At 38.7% G+C, this 22,344-nt stretch overlaps 1 protein-coding gene across 2 annotated transcripts in view; it reads right to left on the bottom strand.

Annotated features, from left to right (window-relative positions):
* The window catches only part of SLC9A9 (solute carrier family 9 member A9), a 573,025-nt gene that overhangs the window by 360,725 nt on the left and 189,956 nt on the right, over positions 1 to 22,344 (bottom strand). For both annotated transcript variants that reach the window (XM_049629746.1, XM_049629747.1), the window contains one exon: positions 4,786 to 4,891. In XM_049629746.1, the coding sequence (XP_049485703.1) occupies positions 4,786 to 4,891 (106 nt within the window). The remainder of the gene's footprint in view (positions 1 to 4,785; positions 4,892 to 22,344) is intronic.

The raw sequence follows: 22,344 nt of genomic DNA, 5'->3' as shown, positions 1-22,344 counted from the left end.
AACAAGGCATCTGAGGCACAGAAAGGTTAAGTAGTTTACCTAAAGTCACATAACTAATACATTTGGTACATTAAGGAGATTTACAATTTATCATGTATGTTATGAAGACCACCAACCTATCAACATTGTGTGTTGAAACTGCTTTCATGGTTTATCCTTCATCATTTAATTTTATTTGTGGTGACTCTTGCCTCCTAGAATTGTTCGACTGTATTGCCATCAAATAGATTGCTTTTCTTTCCTAGTTTCTGCTTTTGATACCTTGATCACCTAAAGAATATTTTAAATAAATATAATTCAAACAAATACAAACACTCAAAATAAAGAGTTAAATTACATTTGTCCCCTTTGCATAAATCATAGTTCTACATAGCAAAAGTATCTCCTTTTAACCATTTATGGTTTTAGTTCTTCTGATGGTTGCCCTGTGACTCTAAGTGATAGGCAGATACATCCATTTCTTGATTTGTCAACTCTACACAGTGTACATTAATTACTATGAGAGATGTGACATTTTCGTTAACTTATTCCTTCCTTCCCCTCTCCCCTCCTCCAACTAACTCCCATGAGTAATATCAATTTTCGCTGTGAGTGCCTTTATAACTTTAAGTAATATACTTCAACCTCTATTTCTTGATTTATCAACTTTAGACGGCATGCCTTAACTAAGTGGCTCACTCTTAATGGGGTAAACCACATGTGAAAATGGTTATTCTCTATATTCCTTGGATCATAAAATGTCGTATTTATGAAGGAATGCTTCACTAGAAGCAGGTCTATCCTTAGTCATTTTAATGAAATGAAAGAGATCTGTGTAAGTAGAATGAAAGATCTTGATATAAATGGTTATATAAATTATAAGTATATATCTTTATATAGCGTCAATTATATAGAATTATAGTCTTTCCAACTATATTGCTTTATTTATCTCTCAGAACAATTTTGTAAAGTATATAGATATAGGCAAGGAAACAAGCATGGAGAGCTCACAGCTGTATGGAGTCACTGTCATGGCTTCTAGTTTTGGTTTTCTTTAGTTTCTGTGCACCATCCACTTCTTTTTTTGTGGCAATATCACTCTGAGCAATAATCCTACCTTTTCCCAGTCTTAGTTTATGTACTTCCTGGTGAAAATGAGCACAGTTTTAAACTCCTGACGCATATGCCTTAGAGCTGAGCCAATAAACGCAGGACATTTCCCTGGCCACAAGAGGGTCTGAAATGGCGTCACAATCTGTCAGGTGTACTAAGATTTGGACTGGGACTAATGGGACAGAGATTCTTGCTCTATTCTCCTGAAGAAAGATATAGTCCTAGGAGATGGTGGCAGCCAACTTGGGACCAGGTGAGGGAGCTAACCCTGAAGAAGCTGAGTGAGGGGAAAAAAAGGAGTCCTGCTCACTTCACTGGCTCCTTTGCTGCCATTGTAGTCTACTCCTGCCATTCAGTCAACACAGCCAACACAAATTCCCTTTTTGCTTACTCCAATTTGGGTTGGTTTCCTGTCAACTGTAATAACTGCACCGCTAATTCATGGCAAGCCTGACATCGGCTCTTTTGACTTTCTATTCTACCATATTGACTCTGAAAGTAATGTCTTTGTTCAAGATTTAAAAACACACGTCCCTCTCCAGTATGTCTTTTGCCTTTCTTCATAGACTATTACACAATCTTTAGAAGTGCAGAACCATCATGTGGAATTCATTCATTTATGAACCAGTCCACATACTACACTTTTGGGCACGACACTCTGTACATACTTAAAATGACAGTATGGGTAAGAGAGGCTAATTTCAAAAATTTTTGTTAAATAAAGTTACTTTTATTTTAAGATGAACACTTCTGGACAACCTCTTTTTGAGCTCTCGGGACACCATCCACCACCTGCTGCTGTGTACAATAGTTGTGGTCATCAAATTTAATTATACATTAGTTGTCTGAAATTCAGAGCACATTTAACCTAAGAAACAGTATTATAATTTGCCACGTGCTTCTTAGACTAGCACAGAAAAGCTGACTTAATCTAAAATGTGGCTAAATTACTATATATTTGAATGAAATGCTAGAGTACAGCACTGTAAATTTTAAAAATTTAAATTTTTAAATTAAAATTTAAAAAATACTAAAACTGAAAAGGATAGTTCTTAAACAAGGACATTTGGTGGTGGGAGATGGGAAAGTAAATGAAAGTATGTGGCCATTCCAAAGGAGCTCTGGAGGTAGTGCCAAGGGCCAAAGTGGTCAATGATTTGAGTTCTTTATTATACTCGACTTCACATCAAAATGTGTAACTTCTCTTCTCGATGGCACAAGAAGAGCTGTATCACTATTCTTAAACTTCAAAACTACACAAAGATGGAACTAAGAAGAGGAAAAAACAAAAGTTTTATTTGTTCTTTTAATATGCATTTCAAGCACATAGATTCACTCTTCCAAAAGTCACTATCTAAAAAGGCAAATATAAGTTCAAACCCAAGATTGCCCTGCTGTGCTGGAAGGGAATTGACCAAGGTTCATGCAGGGCTGGAGTAGGAGCTTAGCATGTGGGCTAGTGGTTCCCGAAGGAGACTGAGGTAAGTGCTGAAAGACTTGATTAGGAAGAAACAGAAGCTGGGAAGGAGTGAACTCTGTGCATGTAAAGGCATGAGTTACCAGCCAGAAAGTTGTGTCAGGGTGCTGTGCACGGTTTAATGTGAAGGAAGAGAAAAGTGAAGAAACAAATGTTTGAACTTCTGGTCTGAAAGTCATGCAAAACTTTTAAATAGGGAGCAGGAAGATAGTTGGAAGAGACAGTGTGGGGATGAGGCATTAAAAGGAAAGGGAATATGTGTGTGTAAGCAGGTATATAAAAAGAGATGGTCATATGTGCTGTAATGTAAGTGTAAAAAGCAAGTAAGCAAGTGAGCAAAGTGAAGAGGACACCACTGTGGAAAACTGCACAGAGTGGAGGGTGTGGTCAGCAACAGACGGCACTGGTGGCCAAACAGTTTGGATCCCAGGCAGCGTAAGGGCATTCTACTCAGTAGAGCTCAGAAAGAGGCCAGTGGGGTCCAGGTGCACCAGGTAGAAGAGCCTGCAGGTCTGAAAGTGTGGAGGTTTCCATGTCAAGTATTCCTAATTTAGTTTTACTTTTACTTTAAAGGTGGAACTCATTGGGTTCACTCTGCATGACACCTAAATTGCCAAACCTGTGAAACCTAAGATTTTGGCTAGAATGGCAAGTGTCCCGTGCCTAGAAAAAAAAAAAGGAAAGAGATCTTGCTACGGTGGGAAACACTTTAGAAGACATGCAACACATGGGTAGATGAGTAGAAAAGGCAGTGCCAGTAATAACCATGTATTGACCTAAAGAGATAATAAATAGATTGTTTCAAATGCCCCTGGGCTTGTGCACAACAGCATCAACATTCATCCCTGGAGTCTGCATTTTAAATGGAAAACTACTGTGAATGGTAGGGCTGAAAGTGGAAAGGCCAAACCTTCCTTTGGTTGTAGCTGCATGGTTCTTTCCCAAGTGCATTTGTGCTTTGGTGGTTTCGCTTCACTTGGCCTTTTACAACTTGGCAGCCCAGGACACAAAAATGAGGAACGCAGCAGATTAAAAAAAAATTATTCCTAATGTTCCTTTAATACTAGTATTTCTTGGACAGAGATTCCTGATGTCCTAATTAATTGTTCTCAGTGTTTCTTTAAAAGCATCCTAATTTAGCATTTGTGAATCTGCCATGGCTTTTGCTCTTAATTTGCACTCACTGGTATTTTCCTTTAATGCAGGAGAGGCACTCTCAATGGCCAGGTGAAATAACAGTTTATCTGGAGACACTTGCTTAAAATTTGCTGAGCTCAGTGACAACTTTGGGTGGTAGCCTTAAGAAATGTCAGCTGGCAGAAGAGTCGTTCTGCTCTGTGATTTCCTACTTCCCTCCGTGAGATCTGACTTTTAAAAATCCTTTGTTACTTCACAATACATTTTCAAATGCATTTGAAGTAATTAACACCCTGAATTGAATCCTGTTGTCACATTTAATTATCAGATAGCTGTTTTCCTTTGGGTTATTTGACAGTCGCCCAAAATGTTGGTCTCAATTGAAAACCAAGAAGAGACCTTTGACATAGTGAAAGCCACCGAAGTGGCATTTACTAAATATAAATGGTAAGTGTCTAAAGGGAAGGTGAGGAAAGAGCACTAGTTTTCATCTCGAATGGAAAATTCTTCCAGGATCAAGGGAAAATTATGTTAGCGCTTAGCTGAAGCTCCATTAGTTTCACATGTGACACGATGATTTTAAGATGTGTGTACTCCTATAACACATTACATTTGCATTGAGAAATAGAGTATTCTGACTCTCAAGTTCTATCTCCAATTTGTCAAACGTACTATAAATACAATAGTTAGCATTAGTCCATTATCTGGAAAATGGCATGTATAAAGAAAAAAAGTAAATGGTGTTGATTTGAAATGAAGGAAGCTCATTTACATGCATTTTAGGAACTCTAAGTGAATCAGCTAAATATAGGCACCTGGGGAAAAAACAGATACCCTCTGGGTGGTACCTTGTAATAGGTTAGAAACATGAAACTCATTAATAGTGTTAAAAATTAGGTACCTAATGAATTGTACCCATTATTAGAGATCTTCTGTGGTAACAATTCCTTAAAAACTAGAAATTGCCACACCTCTTTGACATAAGAGAAAAGATACTATTAAAGCCACTGGGAATTATCACCAAGCAGAAGCATATTTCACATGATCAAAAAAAACAGAGGCCCAGTTCTGGTACTTACTATGTAAGGACAATGGCCACTGCATCATTCAACACACTCTCCCCAAACAGGAGTGTGTATAGGTCAGGGTCGACGTGCAGTTCATGGAAAATAGCCAGCACAGTCACTAGGAGGAAACACACACAAATATACAGGGTTAGCTGAAGCATAGCCATGTATTTATCCTTGGGTGTGGTCACCTCTGAAAAGAATTCATTAAATGCTCATTTTCTCAAATCAATCCTCTGTACCCACACTAGATCTTTATTAAAAAAAATAAAAACAACTAATGAGTCATTCCCCCCTTAGAGATTTCTCAGGGCTTCTCACTGCTTATAGAGAAAGTTTGAGCTCCTTGGTACAAGTCTTCTATAATCTGCACCTTGTTTACCTTCCAGCATCTCCCCCTGTATCCCCTGTCAACCCTTTGCTGCCTGCCTCAAGCCATACTGAACTTGCTACAATCTCCCCAGATCATGTAGTTTTTTTAAATTAACTTTGCATTTTGGTTCACTTTACCAAGGCAGAGATTTCTTTCCCATCCATGAGCTACCATTCCCCCCTTCTTTACACACACACACACACACACACACACCTTCTTACTCCAACATAAAACTTTCTTCAATCTTTAAAAGCCTCTCAAGTGTTCCCCAGGACCCTGATCCCTCAGCAGAAATCTGGCTCACTCCTTTTTGATCCCAGCATTTGAATCAAATCACAAAACCTATCAGAGAAAACACTGTGAGCTCCCTGGGGATAGGGCACATCTTTGCAACACAGGGTACTTGGCAAACTCTCAATAAGTGTTTGATGCATGAATGAGTGAATGAATACATTAATGTATGAATGTTGTTTCATGGCCCACTCCTGTGAAGGGAGAGGTGGCCAGCACCTGGCTCATTCTCTCTTGAGATTATACTTATCTATAAAGATGAACCCGATGTTTCTAAGAGCAAGACCTAAGGACTTGTTTCTGGCAGACTGCTGCATGGCTACTGTATGCCACATATCATACAGAGGCTCTCAGAGTACATCAGGACAGTAAATAATCACTTACTGATTATCTGTGTTCACCAAAACCATTCAGTGTCTTGATACTTTAAACAGTTTTGCAAAGTGTGAACAGCAATCATTAGGAAAATGATCCGCTGAGTTGATGGCCAAAGGGGTAAAGAGGATGGTTGGGAATGCTACTGATGGTAAATTTTTAAGGCAGAGTGGGCATTTTCATTTCTGTTCTTTCCTTTCCTATTTCATGGGCTGTGAGGTTAGTAACTATGTTGTATAAAAGAATAGTGCTATGGGGAACAAAAGCTGAGTTGGAAGATTTTGTAAGTAGAGTGAAGAAATTTGGCACTTGTTCTGCTGCAGTAGGGAGCCAGGAAAGGAATTTAGTCAGAAGAATGACAATCTGATTTCAGTTCTGAAAATAAAGCACAGGCAGAAGGGCAGAGGGCAGAATGGACATATGGCTGGAGGCTTTCCCAAATGTTCTAGCAAGAGATGGTTGTACTAGAAGAGTCCTAGATTCAGACTCACAAACTCCTGAACATCCTGCTCCACCCTATACGTCCACCATTCTGGGTTCTGATAGGTCAATGACCACAGTGCTTTGTATTTCACTTATTCATTGATTCTCATCTTCCCTGAATGTCAGTAGCCCTTAGGACAGTGCTACAATATAGTAAGCCTTTAATGAGTGAATAAGTAAAAGGCAATGGCAGAGGGGACACAGCAGAAGAGACTGTATGTCCAAGATATTTGGGATAGAGAATTGGTGAGTCTTGGTGTTTGAGAGGCAGCAGGGAGTGATTCTGGGTTTTAATCCTGGACAATTAGTAGATGAGGTTGCATAAGAGAAATTAGTTTGTAGACAGGGGAATCCACTAAGTTTGGTTTTGGACATGCTGACTTAAATAGTCAGGTGGAATTTCAAGTGGCAATTTTAATAAGAAATCTGGAAATAAAAGGTTTGAACTCTACAGAGTTGAGGCAGAAGAAAGAATTTGGGGGTTAATAAACACATAGATAAAACATAAAGCCATAAGAATGACCGAGTCCCTGGGCAAAGTATATAGACAAAGAAGAGAGTTCATAGGAGATTCTTGGGGGACATTTACATTTAAGGGATGAGTGGAGAAAAAGAAACATAAAAAACACATATGGTATATTTGCCAAACATAACTCTAAGCATGAACAAATCAGCTGGAAACTATCCATCATGAATTTCTGTAAATGGATTTTTATTTACTAAAAATTATCCTAGAGGAAGGAGTATTGAACTCAACAACCAGCTTTGAGGTAGAAGAGACAAGAGAAATAAAATGTCATGAATTGGCATGACAATTAGCCAGATTCCATTTTACCAGGCATATAGTCAATTTCATTATTCTAGCTGCATAGGTCCTTAATTATGACAGGTAAAAGGCAGAGATGTATTCTCTAGTAGTTGGTAGCTATTCACATTTGCTACAACCCTTAGCCTTTTCAGGTAGTGGTAGTAAGGAGAGGTAGCAATTACCTCTGCTAAGAAAAAGTACCTCTTTCTTCTTTTTGGGTAAAGACCCTCATCAAAACAAAGAGGCTTCAGTTAGGGGTTTTAAATAAGAACATTTTCCTTTTGCTAGGATCTTGTGGAACAAAAGTAAAGTTACTCCTAAACTACAAAATTCTATCATGGCAGCTCTGTTGTTGACTTTAGTCTCTGTAGTTATTTGTATTTCTAAGCTCTGAAGATGACTTGCAGCTCATCTACACTCCCACAGCATTTCCTAGGCTCACAAATAGGGACGAAGGTGGGGATTCCACTCCCCACCTCCCCAGTTATAGGGTCTCCTCTGTGCTAACAGGGACTCCTCATCTTTCCAGTGAGAACTTAGGGCATTTGAAGGGAAAGGATTTTAACTGAACATGCAGTTTTGTTCAAAACTGTTCTGACATTCCCACAATTCCTTTTGCACAAAGAACTGAACTCTACTTCATAAGCGATATCCCACACAAAAGAGAAAAGCTATTACTTTGCACATTCCTATCAACCCTGTGAAGAAATGGAATAGCTTCGAAATAAAGCCAGGCAGTGTGTCCTACAAGAGGGAATATTTGCTGGGACCACAAGTGAGTTGAATAGGTGAGTCAGGAAATTAGCAACCCACTCTTGCTTCTAAGCTTGGAGCTCTTAAACAACTCATTTAATTAGCTTGCTGGCAGGGCTCAATCTTACACAGAACGTCCAAGACTCGTATGCACCTTCCCAGGAGACCATCTCTTGCAACAATGGAGGACACACTCACACCAGCTCTGCCTACACCTGGCTGGGTTTGTAAGGACAACCTGGGCTCAAGGCTGGCCAAAAACCAATGCCTATTTAGATGAGCCTTCTCGTGATAGTATGAGGAGAACACACTGGACAGACACCACGTAGATAGGAAGGGGAGGAGACACAATCCAATTTCTTAAACCTCTGACTTTGGTCATATTTATCTTGGTCACACTTTAGTTCCACTTATATCTTAGTGGCAAGTTCCAGCACCCCTTTTGGGGTTTGGGGCCACCTTCTCCCTACCTGACCTTTTAGCTAGAGGAAAAACCCACTTTGTCCGTCAAGTAAGGGACATAAATAATAGATATCACACAAGTAAGCACATATAACCTCATGTGTAAATAGATCAACACACACACACACACACACACACACACACACACACCTATTCCAGGTAAGAGTAGTGGATGATTAAGAAATGTCATTGAATAATTAGAGATATCTGAGAAAATAATTGTAGCAGTCAAACACCAAGGGGTAGCAGGGGGCATGAATGATGAGGAGTGACGTGGAATGCATTTCTCAGAAGCTGGTGATAAGGGATGGAAAGAGAAAAAAATAGTAACCTATGGAGTATAAAGCCAAGTGAAGATTTCTCTTAGATTTCTAATTCATAGGCTGCGCAGAATAAGCCAGAGGAAAGAGGCTGAAGACAGAGGAAAAAGAAGGGAAATGGCTGGATCAAGGTCTAGAGAAGGCAGAGAACAATTGAGGGGTTGAAATAAAGTTGTCTTCTCAGGAAAGCAAGATCTTGCTAAGAGCAAGGAGACAAAGATATAAATTAGAGGCTAAAAGAGGGTTGAAAATGTCTGCTGGTTGGGGGCGGGATGATTCAAGTTTTATGAAAAACTGTTAAGGTCATATATAATTCTCATTCTTCAAGAGAAAAGCTCTAACAGTGAAGTAATATGATATTTGGATTAATTTCTTCATCATACCAAGAGTCTTGTCTCCTACTACAACCTTATTACTTTATTAGATCATCAAAACTAGTATTTTATCATCTCAAATATAATAAACATACCTGGGAATAAAAATATAGATGGTGACTGCCTGACCCCATCAATGCCTCCGTGTGCTGACTCTTAAAAGATGTTTTGCTTTTTTGCCTTTTTTTTTTTTTTTTACTTCTAGCATTTTAACTGACCACTTTTCTAATGCTCTTGCTCTTTCAGTCACTTCGAAGTCTTCAGGGTTATTTAGTGACAGTCCTTTCCCTAGGATCTCCATTAGTAGCTTTCTGACCCATATTTTTTGGTTTTTTTACAAGGAATTTAAATTTCAAATTATATTTTAATGTGGCAGCTCTCAACGACCTGGCACAAGATCTGCCTGGGTCTATGGGCAATTCCACACAATAGTTCCTACCCCTGTTGTTCTAAATCATCACTCAGCCTTGTCAAAATGCTGGCTTTCCCTGGAGAGTGCTCTCTCTGGTTGTCTGTGCAAATCAGTATGTATGACACTTGTCCCCGACACATGGAGAATCAAATATCTCAGGCTTGTGCAGCTGAATTGCGTCAGGCCTGACAGGTGGAGAACCCTGGAATTCTCATAAACAAGGTAGCATTTTTCCTTTCTAAAAGTGAGTATTGTGAAAATGCGTTTTCTTTTCTCAGAGGGATGATGGAGGAGGAAATTTTCCTGTAACTTTCCCCACTTTTCTGAAATACTGTACATAGTGAGATTATAAGGAGAAGCTTCCAGAAAAATTGAGGTATGAAATACTGGAACTCTTTGAGTCTAATCCTTCTCAGTGGAGAATCAGCAGCAGAATCAGTACACAGATTGGTTTTGCCAGTCAAGCTCTGCTAATCATAACCCAGAAATACAACTAGAAAACCTCACCCTTCTGAAACAGGACAGAGAAGTGATACTAGATCTAGAAAGTTAATCACTAGAAGTTACTTCACTGAAGTAATTCTAAATTAGAAGTTATACAAGACATCATGAATGATTTAGCCTTAAAACATTGTAATCTTATTTTGGCCATCAGTATGATATATCATTTTGGTACAGAGTTAGTAGTGGAGAAAATACTATATGCAACCACACTATTATAGTCTTCTTCATCAGGGATCCTTAGGAGAAATAAGTTCTATTGCCTGAAGGCAATGTCTTCAAAGTATCATCTAGGGACTCCTGGAGCTTCCTGAGACCTACACAGGAAGATCCCCAAGGTCAAAACCATTTTCAGAATAATATGAAAATGTCACTTGCATTTTTCATTCTTAGTCTTTCATCTGTGTACAGTGGAATTTTCCAGGGGCTATATGATGTGGGATAGTGCAAGTGAATGCAGAGGCAGATGTGAGAATCCAGCTGTCTTCTATTACAACACATTTAAAAATATAAAACAATGTTACTCTTCTCAGTAAATTTTTTTTGTTTTGGAAATTTATTTTTCATAAAAGTATGTTATTTAAGATGTAAATAGTTTATTATTATAATTTTAAATTAATAAAATATGTTTAAAATTTTTTACATTCTAATATGGTACATATTGATAGATATAATACACATAAACTCCTTGAGGTCTTCCCTAATTTTGAAGAGTTATACAGGGGTTGTGACAACAAAAAGCTTGAGAAGCATTGTCCTAAGCCATTTGTTTATTTAATGGATTAGCTTATATTCTATGCATTAAGGGTGATACTAGCTAAGCATCACCTTGTAAAGAAATGAAAAAAAAAAGTCCTCAAATCATTTTCTATAGAGCTTAATTCTTTTCTTGGATTCCTGTTGAGCAAGGCTCCCTAGATCTTAGTATCTTTTGTCATGCAATAATGAGCTACTTCTTTCAGCATACATGAAGAGGATTTCTAATAACTTTTTTGCAGGGGAAGGGCAGAGGGAGAGAGAAAGAGACTCCTAAGCAGGCTCCATGCTCAGCACGGAGCCAGAGGTAGGACTTAATCTCAAGACCTTGAGATGATGACCTGAGCCAAAATCAAGAGTCGGACGCTTACCTTACTGAGCCACCCAGGCATCCCTCCAATAACTCTTAAACGAGGAAAATTATTCTTTTCACGTTAACTCCACTAGCACACTTCTGGAATCACATTTCTGTCATTATTATTTGTATTTGTTTAAGTGCTTTTTTTGGAATGTATGTGCTTTGTGGACAGAGATTGTTTCTTCAATATGTAGATGCATAATAAAAACACTGATAATCACACATCTTTTCCTGGACTTCAAATATGGCTGAATGGTGTTCCAGAATAATCTACTTCCTCTTGTGCTTAAAAGCCAAAAATATGGTCCTTAGAAGTCACTAAGAGTATAAGAGGGTAATCTGAAGATCATGAGGTTTGACATTAAGGAGAGAAAAATAAATAAGACACATAAAAATTGAAAAGACAGAAACATGAGAATAAATCTGGGGTTTGGGGGTGGCGTTTTTTAGATCCTGTATTTGGGAATTTATGGGCTGAAATATGCTGGCACTTTAGCTAGTACTTTAAAATTTTTCCCAAAGGTACCTAAAATGGGAATGTTCTATATTTAACATTAGCACAGAACATAAACATTTAACAAAGACCCAATTTTCTCACCAATGGTGTTTAATGAGCCATGGTGCAGTTTAATGGGGAATTTTGCAGTATGCCCAATATCTGAGTGAGGATGACTCATCCTGTTGTACAAGGATTCTCCAATCAGAATTATTACTTAAGCATTTTGCCATTTTAAAAATGAGCATGGTAGGCAAGGGTTTACCTACAAATCATGAAATAAATTCAGAGAAAAGCTCAGTGGAGCCGTAAAGCAGCCAAAATTTGGATGAGTCCCAAGAAATCAACACTTGGAGGTAAAGATATCATTGTGGCCCATTAAATGCAACTACTGTAAGGAAAGAGGTAATTGTGTTAGTCATGATCACAGTACACATAAAATAAGTGAGCCTCACAAACAAATGTTTCTCTTGATACAAAAAGTTATAAAAACAAATAGTGTCTTATATTATCATGTCTCAACCTGTGGCTCAAGACCCTAAGGACAGTAGAGGAAGGTTTTAAAAGGACGGATGAATATTCCTGTTTTCTAAGAAGATTAGCAAAACTGTTAAGAGTGAACAAAAATAATATTGAGAAGAGTCAACACTCAATGTGTGAGAGAAAGGGAAAAAAAGATATGAGGAGAGAAATCATATCATGAATCCACTCATTCCTGTCATCACTTTGTGTGGTAGGCTGAATAATGCCCCCCAAAGATGTACATACACTAATGTCTGGAAGCTGTGCATTGATTACTTTATATGGCAAAAGGGTCTGTGCAGGTGTAATTAAGGTTACCTTAAAACACGTAGATTACATTGGATTATATGGTTGGATCCAAAATAGTCACATAAGACCTTAAATGCAGAGAAACTTCTTTGCCTGGAGTCAGAGAGACGCGGCTGAAGAGAAGACAGAAAGGAGACTCAAACAAAAACAAAAACAAAAACAAAAACCCAAGGATATCAGGAAGATTTCACATGTGAGAAAGATAGCATACACCATTGCTGACTCTGAGGTGGAGGAGATCACCTGAAAGGGCCAAAGAGAGATCTAGGAGGCAAGGGTGTCCCCAGTTTTCAGTCAGCAAGGGAACAGGGACTCCAGTCCCACAACTGCAAGGAACAGATTCTGCTAACCACCTGAATGAGCCTCGAAGTGGATTCTTCCCACAGTTTTCCTGTAAGAGCCCAGCCAATGAACACTTTGATTTTGGCCTTGTGAGACCCAGAGTAGAGAACCCAGTTGAGTCAACCTGGACTACTGACCTATATAAGTGTAAGATAATAAATTTGCATTGTCCTAAGCTGTTTGTGGTAATTTGTTATGGCATCCTAGCAAACCAGTACACTCTGATCCCCTCTCACAAGAGGAAGTACAAAATGATGGGCAGGTTAAGCGCCCAGGCATTTGACTTTTTAATACATGAGTTACTGAACAAGGATATGGCTGGAATGACCTCTCATAAGCACAGTCCTTCCTGCCCCAACCCCACCACTGGTAGAAAAGAAGTCACTTAGACACATCTATGTTTTAGATCATGCTTAGCAAAGAAAAACCCAGACCAATGAGAAGGTTGTGGGTTTGTAGATGTGTGTCTATGGGGCCCTTTGTGCTGCTTAATTATCCATGTGTGTCACCCTCAGTATGATCATCACGTACAACAGATCACTCATTTACTCAGAATGTATTATTTTATAGTTCATCAAATCATTTTATTTTCCAATGTATATCCTGTCTGGAATATACTGTCACGCAAAGTCAGTATGAGGAATTGGTGCTGAGGTGGGAATAACAAAGTCTAAACCAGGATGGAAGGTCAGCACAACTGGGCAAACCAAACCTGAGGAGAGCAAGCCAAAAGTTAGAAAGCATCTCTCATGATAAAAGCAAGCAATGGCCATTTTAATTTTTCTTCTTTGAACTTTGTTTTATAAATTTTATAAATTTACTATAATAAGCTACTTTTAGATCAGAAAGGACAAAAGTCATTTTTAAAACTGACAAAACTTAATGAGGAGATAAAACATGGAACTCGGGAGTCTCTTCCCACATCCCAGGATACCATACATGAGGACCCCTACCCTCCCTACTCCTTCTCAGGACTTCCTCCCTGGGCTTCCAAACTGCCAAGCCCTCTGTGTATCATGGCACTGTAGATTACTGTCTCTCCAAGTGCTCTCTTTCTTTATACTGGGGAGACTAGCCTCTCTTAACTTCCCTTCAGCTCATCCAGCCTCTCTTTCTCTCCTTTGTGAACCTGTTCCTTTAATACAAATGCTCCCCAGGAATACCTCTTCCGTTCCCTTCTCACTTTACCAACTCATCCTGGGAAATCTCATCCACACCCAGTCATCTTAACTTCCAGCCCATCCCCTTCTCTGTCAACTACAGACTCCAATATCTAACCACTGCCAAGACAACTCCACCTGGAGTCCTTCTACTGGAATAAAAACTTAGTAAGTACCAACTGTGTGTCTGACCCTGGGTGTGGGTGTTCCCCACCCCCAAGCCAGCCCCAGTTAATCTGCTGCTCTTGCTCCTGAATGACTCAGAAATGGCATCACCACCAAGAAGCTGTTTGTTTGTGTTAAAAAAAGTGTTGTGAGTTATCTTGTTTGAAATGGGAAGATCTCTGGACTTTAGAGGATATGATATCAAGAAGCAAGCCACACTTTGCAGTTCAGTAGTTTACAAGGTCAATCAAGGAAAGAAAAAGAAAACAGTTCCAGAGGTGCTATACTACATCAGATACTGCAGCATGAACTAGCTTTGTCATATCTGAAAATTTAGCCCTCTATGGTAATCCTTCCTGGACTGGAAAATAATATAAGAATGCAGAAGTTCAACTGTAGATAAATGCATTTTCTTATGTGAAAGCAGCACTTAAAACAAATAACCTCCTGAGAAACAGCTTACAAGCATTTTAACTTCTCTTTGAATTGGTCCTCTTGGATAAAAAGTTCATCACCACTGGTTATCGACTGTTCATCTACACATTCACCAATGCCTTTTATAGTTTCTGGAGTGCAGTAGACAATTAATTCTGTTGATTAAATGAGTGAATGAATGAATGACTCTTGAAGGTCATGCACCGTGTAGCTAACTCCTTGAGCGGACCAGCTCCAGCCTCTCTTGTATTTTCCCACTGTGATCAGTCACTTCGTTGCCCACTCTCTGACCTGGCAGCACTTGTTACAAAAAGCTGTCTCCATTTCAGCTCAAAATAATAAATTGAACAACACAATGCTTTTTATCTGTAGTATCCAGGTAAAAGGTCAGCCTCTGTCCTTTCTTGGCTGTGTTCTAGGAGGGAAGTTGCTTTGCAAGGAATTCTAAAGCAAGGGGCCTCTGACAGGCAACGCAGGGCAAGAGGACCCAATCCCAGTTTGCTACTAGTGGGTGCTCTCCTGGCTCCTCTAGGCAACTCATTTTTAAGGAGGCACTCACTCTCAAAGTTGTGTAGGTGTGGGCTCTGCACTTACAGCAGCCTGAGAGTAAGTGCCATCTTCAACTTGACTCTTCAATTGCCTTACTGTTCCATGGTTTTGACCTTAGGCAGCCAAGCTGAGCCCTAGAGGGAGCCAAACAGCCTCTTATCCAAGGAAATACTCTTAAGAAATTTCCATCCAATTTGCCACAATGTGCAATATCTTCGTTCGCACCTAAATGGAATGTGTGGGCTGGATGCTGACTTTCAAAACTTCTGTCCTGCAGGTCTGCCTTTGAGTATCGCTGAGAATGAACTGCTTTCATTTAAACAGAGCCATTCTGTTCCCCAAAGCAGTGAGCCAGAGAGGTCTGTCAGCCACAGCTGTTTCCCAGCTGTCCACAGAGCTGTTGAATTGCTTCAAACGGTTTTTCAGTGTGTTCTTGGAATCCCATCCTCAGAACACCTGGAGTCTTGCTTTATCTGCTTTCAATATCCTGAAGCATTTATATAGTTGGTTGTCATCTATTATCTTCTCCAGTTATGTTCCGTGGAGCTGATTTTCCATACCCGGGTTTCTAATATCTGAAGAGAGACCTTTGTGCCAAGACCTTGCTATTTACAACTCTGTCCCAATATAGAGATAATGATTGGGAACTTGGCTCCAAACTAAAACCAACCTGCAATCAGATACTAGCTGTGATGCAAATAAACTTGGTGATCTTGAGCCAGTTACTTAACCTCACTAAGCTTTCAGTAACCTTTGTCAGTACAGCGGAGATAAAAATATTCCCTCCCTTGTAAGTGTTTTGGATAACAGTTATGTGGGATAATTCATGTAAAGTATCTGGTATATCGTAGCTCAGTTAAGGATGGGTATGATTACTGTTATTATTCATGTCATCAAAACCATCAGAGGGGGTTTGTCCATTATAAAATGGAATGATACCTTCTACCTATGTGTTTCTCCTTTGACACTCAAAAATTACTTCAAGGGAAAAAAATGATATTGTCAAGCAGAGAAGCAATGGAAACTCTTCTCTACTTCCCTCTCTCACAAATTACCCCTTAAATTTCTGCACTTGGAAAGAGTACCTAATTCTTGTTCAGTGGGCATTTACTTTCTCTCTCAGAGCCTCAGGTACTGTCTAAAAATGCAGTTGAGTGAGGTTGTCTTTAAGGTCCTTCCAGAGCTAAAATTCTGTGGCTCTCAGACTCAAACTCCAAGCCAAAGTCTCCACATGTAGAGTGTACATGTTTTCCTAATTATGCTGATGGAGCCTGGGTGCAGCATTGAAATCAGGAGTTAAACAGCAACTATAGAATAGTGTCCTGGACAAATGACTGTAAATTTGATTCTTGTCCGCATGAGTGAGGAGACAGTTATAATAGCAAGTGCATATGCCCTCCTTGCCTTGACCCTGACCCCCAGGATTATCAACTCAGGACACCCCCAAAGGTGTCTGAGCCCAGGGAGACCTTACTAAGTTTGAGCAGGTCATGTTGTCTGTGGCCCTATGTGGGAATGAAAAACCTCTATCCATAGGGCCATCTCTTATAGGAGAGAAACATGGTTCATGTGTCTTTCAAATGACATGTTATCTTCCTCAATCAGGCAAAATATTGGCTTGAGGTGAGGGAAGCTTTAAGCCTTCCCAGATCCCCTCCCCACAGGAGTGGTACTGGGGTCCATATCCCCTTCTTCTGTGCTTACAAAGCTGCCTGGACTACCAACTTGTTGTTGGTACCAAACTTGTATCTACATCCCCCTTTAGAGAGGAGCTTCTTGAGGGCAGGAGCTGTGTCTGGTTTATTACCCCTTCCCTCAACCACTTCTACAGTGCCTACTACATAGCAGGTGCTGCATAAATGTTTGCTAAGTGAAATTAATCATAAAAGGAGAACCTGACTGTCGGGTTTCATTTTGTGCTAAGCCTAATTGGCACATCACTGTTCTATTTTGAGAAGTAGCAGTGGTATAGAACAAAGAATATTGGACATGCTTTGTCTCTCATCTCTGGCACTTATGAGCCTTGTAAATTTAAATAAACCACTTATGCATTTAGAACCTCAGTTTATTAGAATGGAGATAATTAACTGTGGTGATGATCAAATTAGATGATATATGTGTACACACTCAGTTAATGGTTGTTATCACTAGATGACATACTCCGAAGCAAAAAATTCAGATGGAGCTTTTCATTTGCTGCCAATTGGTAGCTTTGGGTTGCTTCTAAATATTGACTCAAGTGCACCATTGCTTTGATGGGTAGAATAAAGATGTTACTGATTTTAGAACTAGCTGAAAATTAGCTAAAGTCAATAAAATATTTTGATCACATGGCTGTTAGTAACTTACAAAAACATAGTCTACTTATCTAAGGAAATAGAGTTCTGGTTTTTGTATCAATCTTTCTTCACTTACTGTAAAATCTTGAGAAAATTTTAAAAAATCTTCTGCACCCAATTGTTTCACTTAAATGCACACATCCTCCCTACCCAGGAAAACTATGTGAGAATAACTGAAGTGCTGGGTATGAAGCTATTTGAGTTCTTTGAAAAAGATACACAATATAAATCTAAGCTGTTATTTTTATTTCTGAGTAAATTTGTTCAAGAATAGAATCTGAGTTTATATGATGGTGTTTTATAGACCTAGGTTTATGTAGAGGCTTTTAAACTGATACTATCCCAGTGTGTTTAATATGGAATTGGATAGACACAGAAAATGCAGTAGAGTACTGTTAAATGACACCGTATGCAGGTTTGAAACACAATGCATAGTGAAAATGGCTGGTCTCTCTGCATTCTCCAGAAGCCTGCTGCCTTCCGTGGGAAGTACGCCGATTTAATATCCTCTGACTTCCTCAGAGGTGTAATTTTTTCCCCCTGGAATTCAATGAAAGCATAAGAAAGGGCCCTGAATACTCCCTCACTGTTTGCCTTCTCCCACAGCAATAACAATACAATACTTCTCTACCAAATATTAGATACTATAAGTAGAGTCACCCAAGTTTCTCCCCAAAGAATTGGGCAAATGGTTCAAGGACATGAACCTTAAACTGTATGTGAGTGTTTTGTTTTTGTTTTTGTTTTTGTTTTTCAGAATGTAGGCATAAAACCATCTCAGTCTCCTCGATGCTGCTTAGAAGATATTAAATGAATGTCGTCTCTGTTCTCTAAGCCAGCCTGGAAGTGAAGGAACTACTTTGTACATTTCATCTTATTTTTGACTACAAGTAGAAAGTTATTCAGCTTTCTCTTGAATTCCTGTGTAGAATATTGATAACACCAGTGATAAGAAACCACAAACTTACTGTAGTCTAAAACTCTGAAATGCATAGGCAGAGTGGGCCAGAGGTGAAAAAAGAACAATATATACGACTTTAAAAAGAAGACATGATCCAAACAAAAGAAATAAATGAAGACCGCAATTAAATATTGAAAAACAACAGTGAAAGGAGAGTGTCGACTAAAGGGACTGAAGGAAAATAAAGCTAAAAAATAAAAACTCTTCTGATTATGGCAGTTGGTAATCACTTCTCCTACGTTAAGAAAATGAACCCAAAATTCTAACCAGAAAATTCAATGACGAATGAAAAAAATATCAGACAGCCCCATTAAGTCACCCTTACTGGAAAGGCATTTCTCCAAAAATAACAGTTCTAGTTTTAATTATAGGTTCTTGGGTTTGTTAATCAGCCATCTTCCTCAAGGCTAAGCTCGGTGCAAATAACAGACAAGGATTCAGCAAAATGCCCTGTTTAATTAAAAAGAATTTAATTAAAAATATTTTTAAACACATGACCAATCACCATTATTTATGCAGATGTTCCTTCATGGTTCTTTGGAAAGGCTTTTTCTTTTCTTTTTCTTTCTTTCTTTCTTTCTTTTTTTTTTTTTTTAATATGCTGTTCTTCTGCAAGAACTGCTGTGAAATGAGAAGCACTATGACTGGTAGTTAATACCTATTTTTATCAAAACAGCAGTGCAGCTCACACATCGCGGTGCAGCCGTAACCATAGTAACCCCAAGTAGAAAGGGTCTTCAGATTATCAACACGATCAAAGGTAAGATAGTTCATGTGCCTCTGGAATAGTTACACTGCGGCAAACTTTAAAGGATAAAGATGGATTTCCTCCTCCCCCAACCCCATAACCTAAATGTTGAATGAAAATAGTGACTTGCAAGTACAGTGTATAAAAACATCTCTCATTTTAGAAGACTCTTATTTCCTCAAAGTGTTAATAGAAAAGATGAAAACTCAGTGCTATGCATTTGTCCCGTGCTTCTTCCTGATTATGCCAAGGAGACAATAATAGTCATTTTGTCGAGTTGGAGAATTTGCTAGAGGGAAAACCTCACCCTCAACTGCCCTGAAGGATGAGAAGCCATATTTTGTGTCCATGTGTTTGGAGGATGGCTATGGTCAGTGGTGACTGTAGGGCACATGGGAGAAGCTATATACGGTGATGCGGGGTGTGGACTGGCAGTCCACTTATGAGGAAAAGGAGCTTTTCATTAGAGAAACAGTGGAACCGGTTTTAAAAAGCAGTGTAATACCAACCCAAAAACAGACCTGAATGTGGCTTTATAATTTGTGGTTGGGACAGGATGGAGTGGGGACAAAGCAGGGAATAAAAAGCTAGAGTACTCATGATCAGTTATTTTATCAGAGGATCTATGATTTATATAATTCAAATAGAGGCTAGCTAGTAGGCAAGTTAGTATACAAGCCTTTATACAACATTTTGTAATGTCTTATATGACCACAGGAGCAGCATCTGGAAACACAGGGAAACTACTTGGAATTTTAAGTACCCAAATGTATAGCAGATATTACAAAAAGTAGAGAATCCACCACATGAAGATAAATATAATTCAATTATTTTTCTTCTTTAAACCTCTTTATATTGGATATAGACTATGAAAGTGGGTGAACAAGTAATGAAATATAAGAAAATAATTATTTCATCATGGCTACTTAAGAAAAGAATGGTTATCTGGCAATTTTATGTTCAATTGTAAACAAATAAGAATGCTATGATAGTATTATCTAAAAAGCCAATAAAGTGCCTTGGAAGAACTCATGGCTAGTAAACATTTATTTAATAAGTTAGCAATTTGCAAATAATTTTCCATAAAGCATTTCATTTGATCTTATAGTAATTCTGTGAAGAAACTGGAGGTACTTTCTGTTTTGTTTTGCTTTTATAGTATTTATTTTAAGCATGGGAAGTGAGGTTCAGAGAAGTTAAAGCACTAAAACATAGTGCTCCATTCACCCATGACACTAATCTTGCCTTAATGAACAGACACTTTCAATATCCAGGATAATTCAGCCACTAGAAGACCCTATTCTTACTTCATTTTTAGGTAACTCTCCTACCCCATCACATGTCTATTTTATTTTTAGTGGCAGTTCGTTTCTCTTGGGATTGAAAGTTTATGATCCATCCCTAACTGTGATCATTTTATGCAGATAATTTTCTAGGAGCTCTCTTAGATCTTTAACCCACAGACAAAGGAGCTGGCACCATATTCCTCAGTGCCCTAGCTCACACCTCCCCTTGGGACCAATTTGCACCAGAATTACAGCGACACCTACCTGTGATTTTAGGTAGCACATACTGGGAATGTTGGATAATGGACACTGCCAGGAGACAGCTTGGCTGGTGGCATCTCAGAAGGGAGGTCACTAATCTGAGAGGTGGATGTCTCAGAGATCAGTACTCAGCCCACTTCATTCTATAACTCACCAGTTTACTCAGAAATACAAATATTTCACTCATCAATTCCTATATTCATTAGGTCTCTGGACTGGCATCATTAGCAACAACTGGACACTTAGAATTGCAGTTTTGGAACCCACGTCAGACCTACTGAATAAGAGTATCTGGAGACAGAGCCCAGTAATATGCATATTAACAAATTCTCCAAGTGAGTTTTAAGTACACTCAAGTTGGAGAACCACTAAGTAGAGCAAGAATTATCTCAGCAATTATCTAAGTCCTCTTGGAATTTATGAGGAAATTAAACCTAAAAAGGTAAAGTGGCCACCTGATTTGCTCTGTGAGTCAGTAGCAGGCACTAAACTAGACCTCAGATCTCCCAACTCCCAGTAATAAAAATAGCATGGTGCTATGACACTTGTCAAGTAGAGGCTGGTTGGGCTCAACATTAGCAAAGCAGAGACTTTGACTCTGTATCTATATTCCTCTTGCCTTCTAATTTCAATAAATTAATTATCATCCATGCATTTAATTTAAGTTCCAGACAGGATAATGCCAGAGTGAATTTTCTAAATTCAATTAACAAGAGCCAGTAGTCTCCTTATGAAAGCCAACATCCAGTACTCAGGGCTTCATCAAGCACTTGGGATTCTTAGCACACGTTAGCTGCCAGAGCAAGTCAAGATGTGTGACATACATGTAATACACAAAGTCATTGAATTTTTTTTTTTTTTTTACTTCACAGCATGTGCAGTAATACCATATTGAGTTGGAAGATTTTCCCTTAAGATCTCCTCATCACATTTCACAGTAATTTACTAACATGATATAAAAAATGATTGGTTAACTTTCTCACTTCTATGAAATTTTGAAGAGCTCTTTTTTACATACATAGATCTGCTTCAACATAAATGCATAAATGTGATCACATTGTACATATGCTGTTTATGTGTTTACTTTGTTTTAATTATCTTTTTTTCTTTTTAACATGTCTCCCCTTTTCCCATCTCTTCCTTGCCTAAACGTGTATCTTTCCTCCTCCTAAATAACCCTATTTATACTCTAATATATGTCCACCAAATATCTTTATATTAAAATTATCTTTGTAATAATCACATACACACATTTGTAACAGATGTTAAATCAGAAGTTTAAGGAACAAAGAAAAAAATAACATGTTCTGCAGTGAGATGCACAATTTTAAAATATATCCAAAAAAATGAGAAAATCTCTCCCTCTAGACTCTAACCTAGAGGTGAAGACTTGTGAAGAGAGCTGTTTTCCTGAATGTGAGCTGTGAATATCACACAGGGGTGTTTGACCCTCATCTCAAGCCTAGGGGAAGGGACTGTGGCAAGGCCATCAGACAGCTTACGATGTGACTAGAGTTTGGGGACACAGTGAAACACTCTATGATTCTCAAATAAGAAATCTAATGGGCTATGGCTATCCAGTTGCTCTGATGGTAGCTAATTATCAATCAAATAAAACATTTCCTTACCACATCTCTGGCTCTACCTTGTAGAAACTGCATCCAGTAAAGGGTAGATGTGACATATGAGAAAGAATAAAGAACCCAGCCACACCTGTTCTCCAAAAGGTAGG

The sequence above is a fragment of the Panthera uncia genome, chromosome C2 (assembly GCF_023721935.1).
Source record: "Panthera uncia isolate 11264 chromosome C2, Puncia_PCG_1.0, whole genome shotgun sequence".
NCBI classification, from domain to species: Eukaryota; Metazoa; Chordata; class Mammalia; order Carnivora; family Felidae; genus Panthera; species Panthera uncia.
Note: the sequence above shows the minus strand (reverse complement) of the source record. Positions and strands in the feature narration are given on the sequence as shown.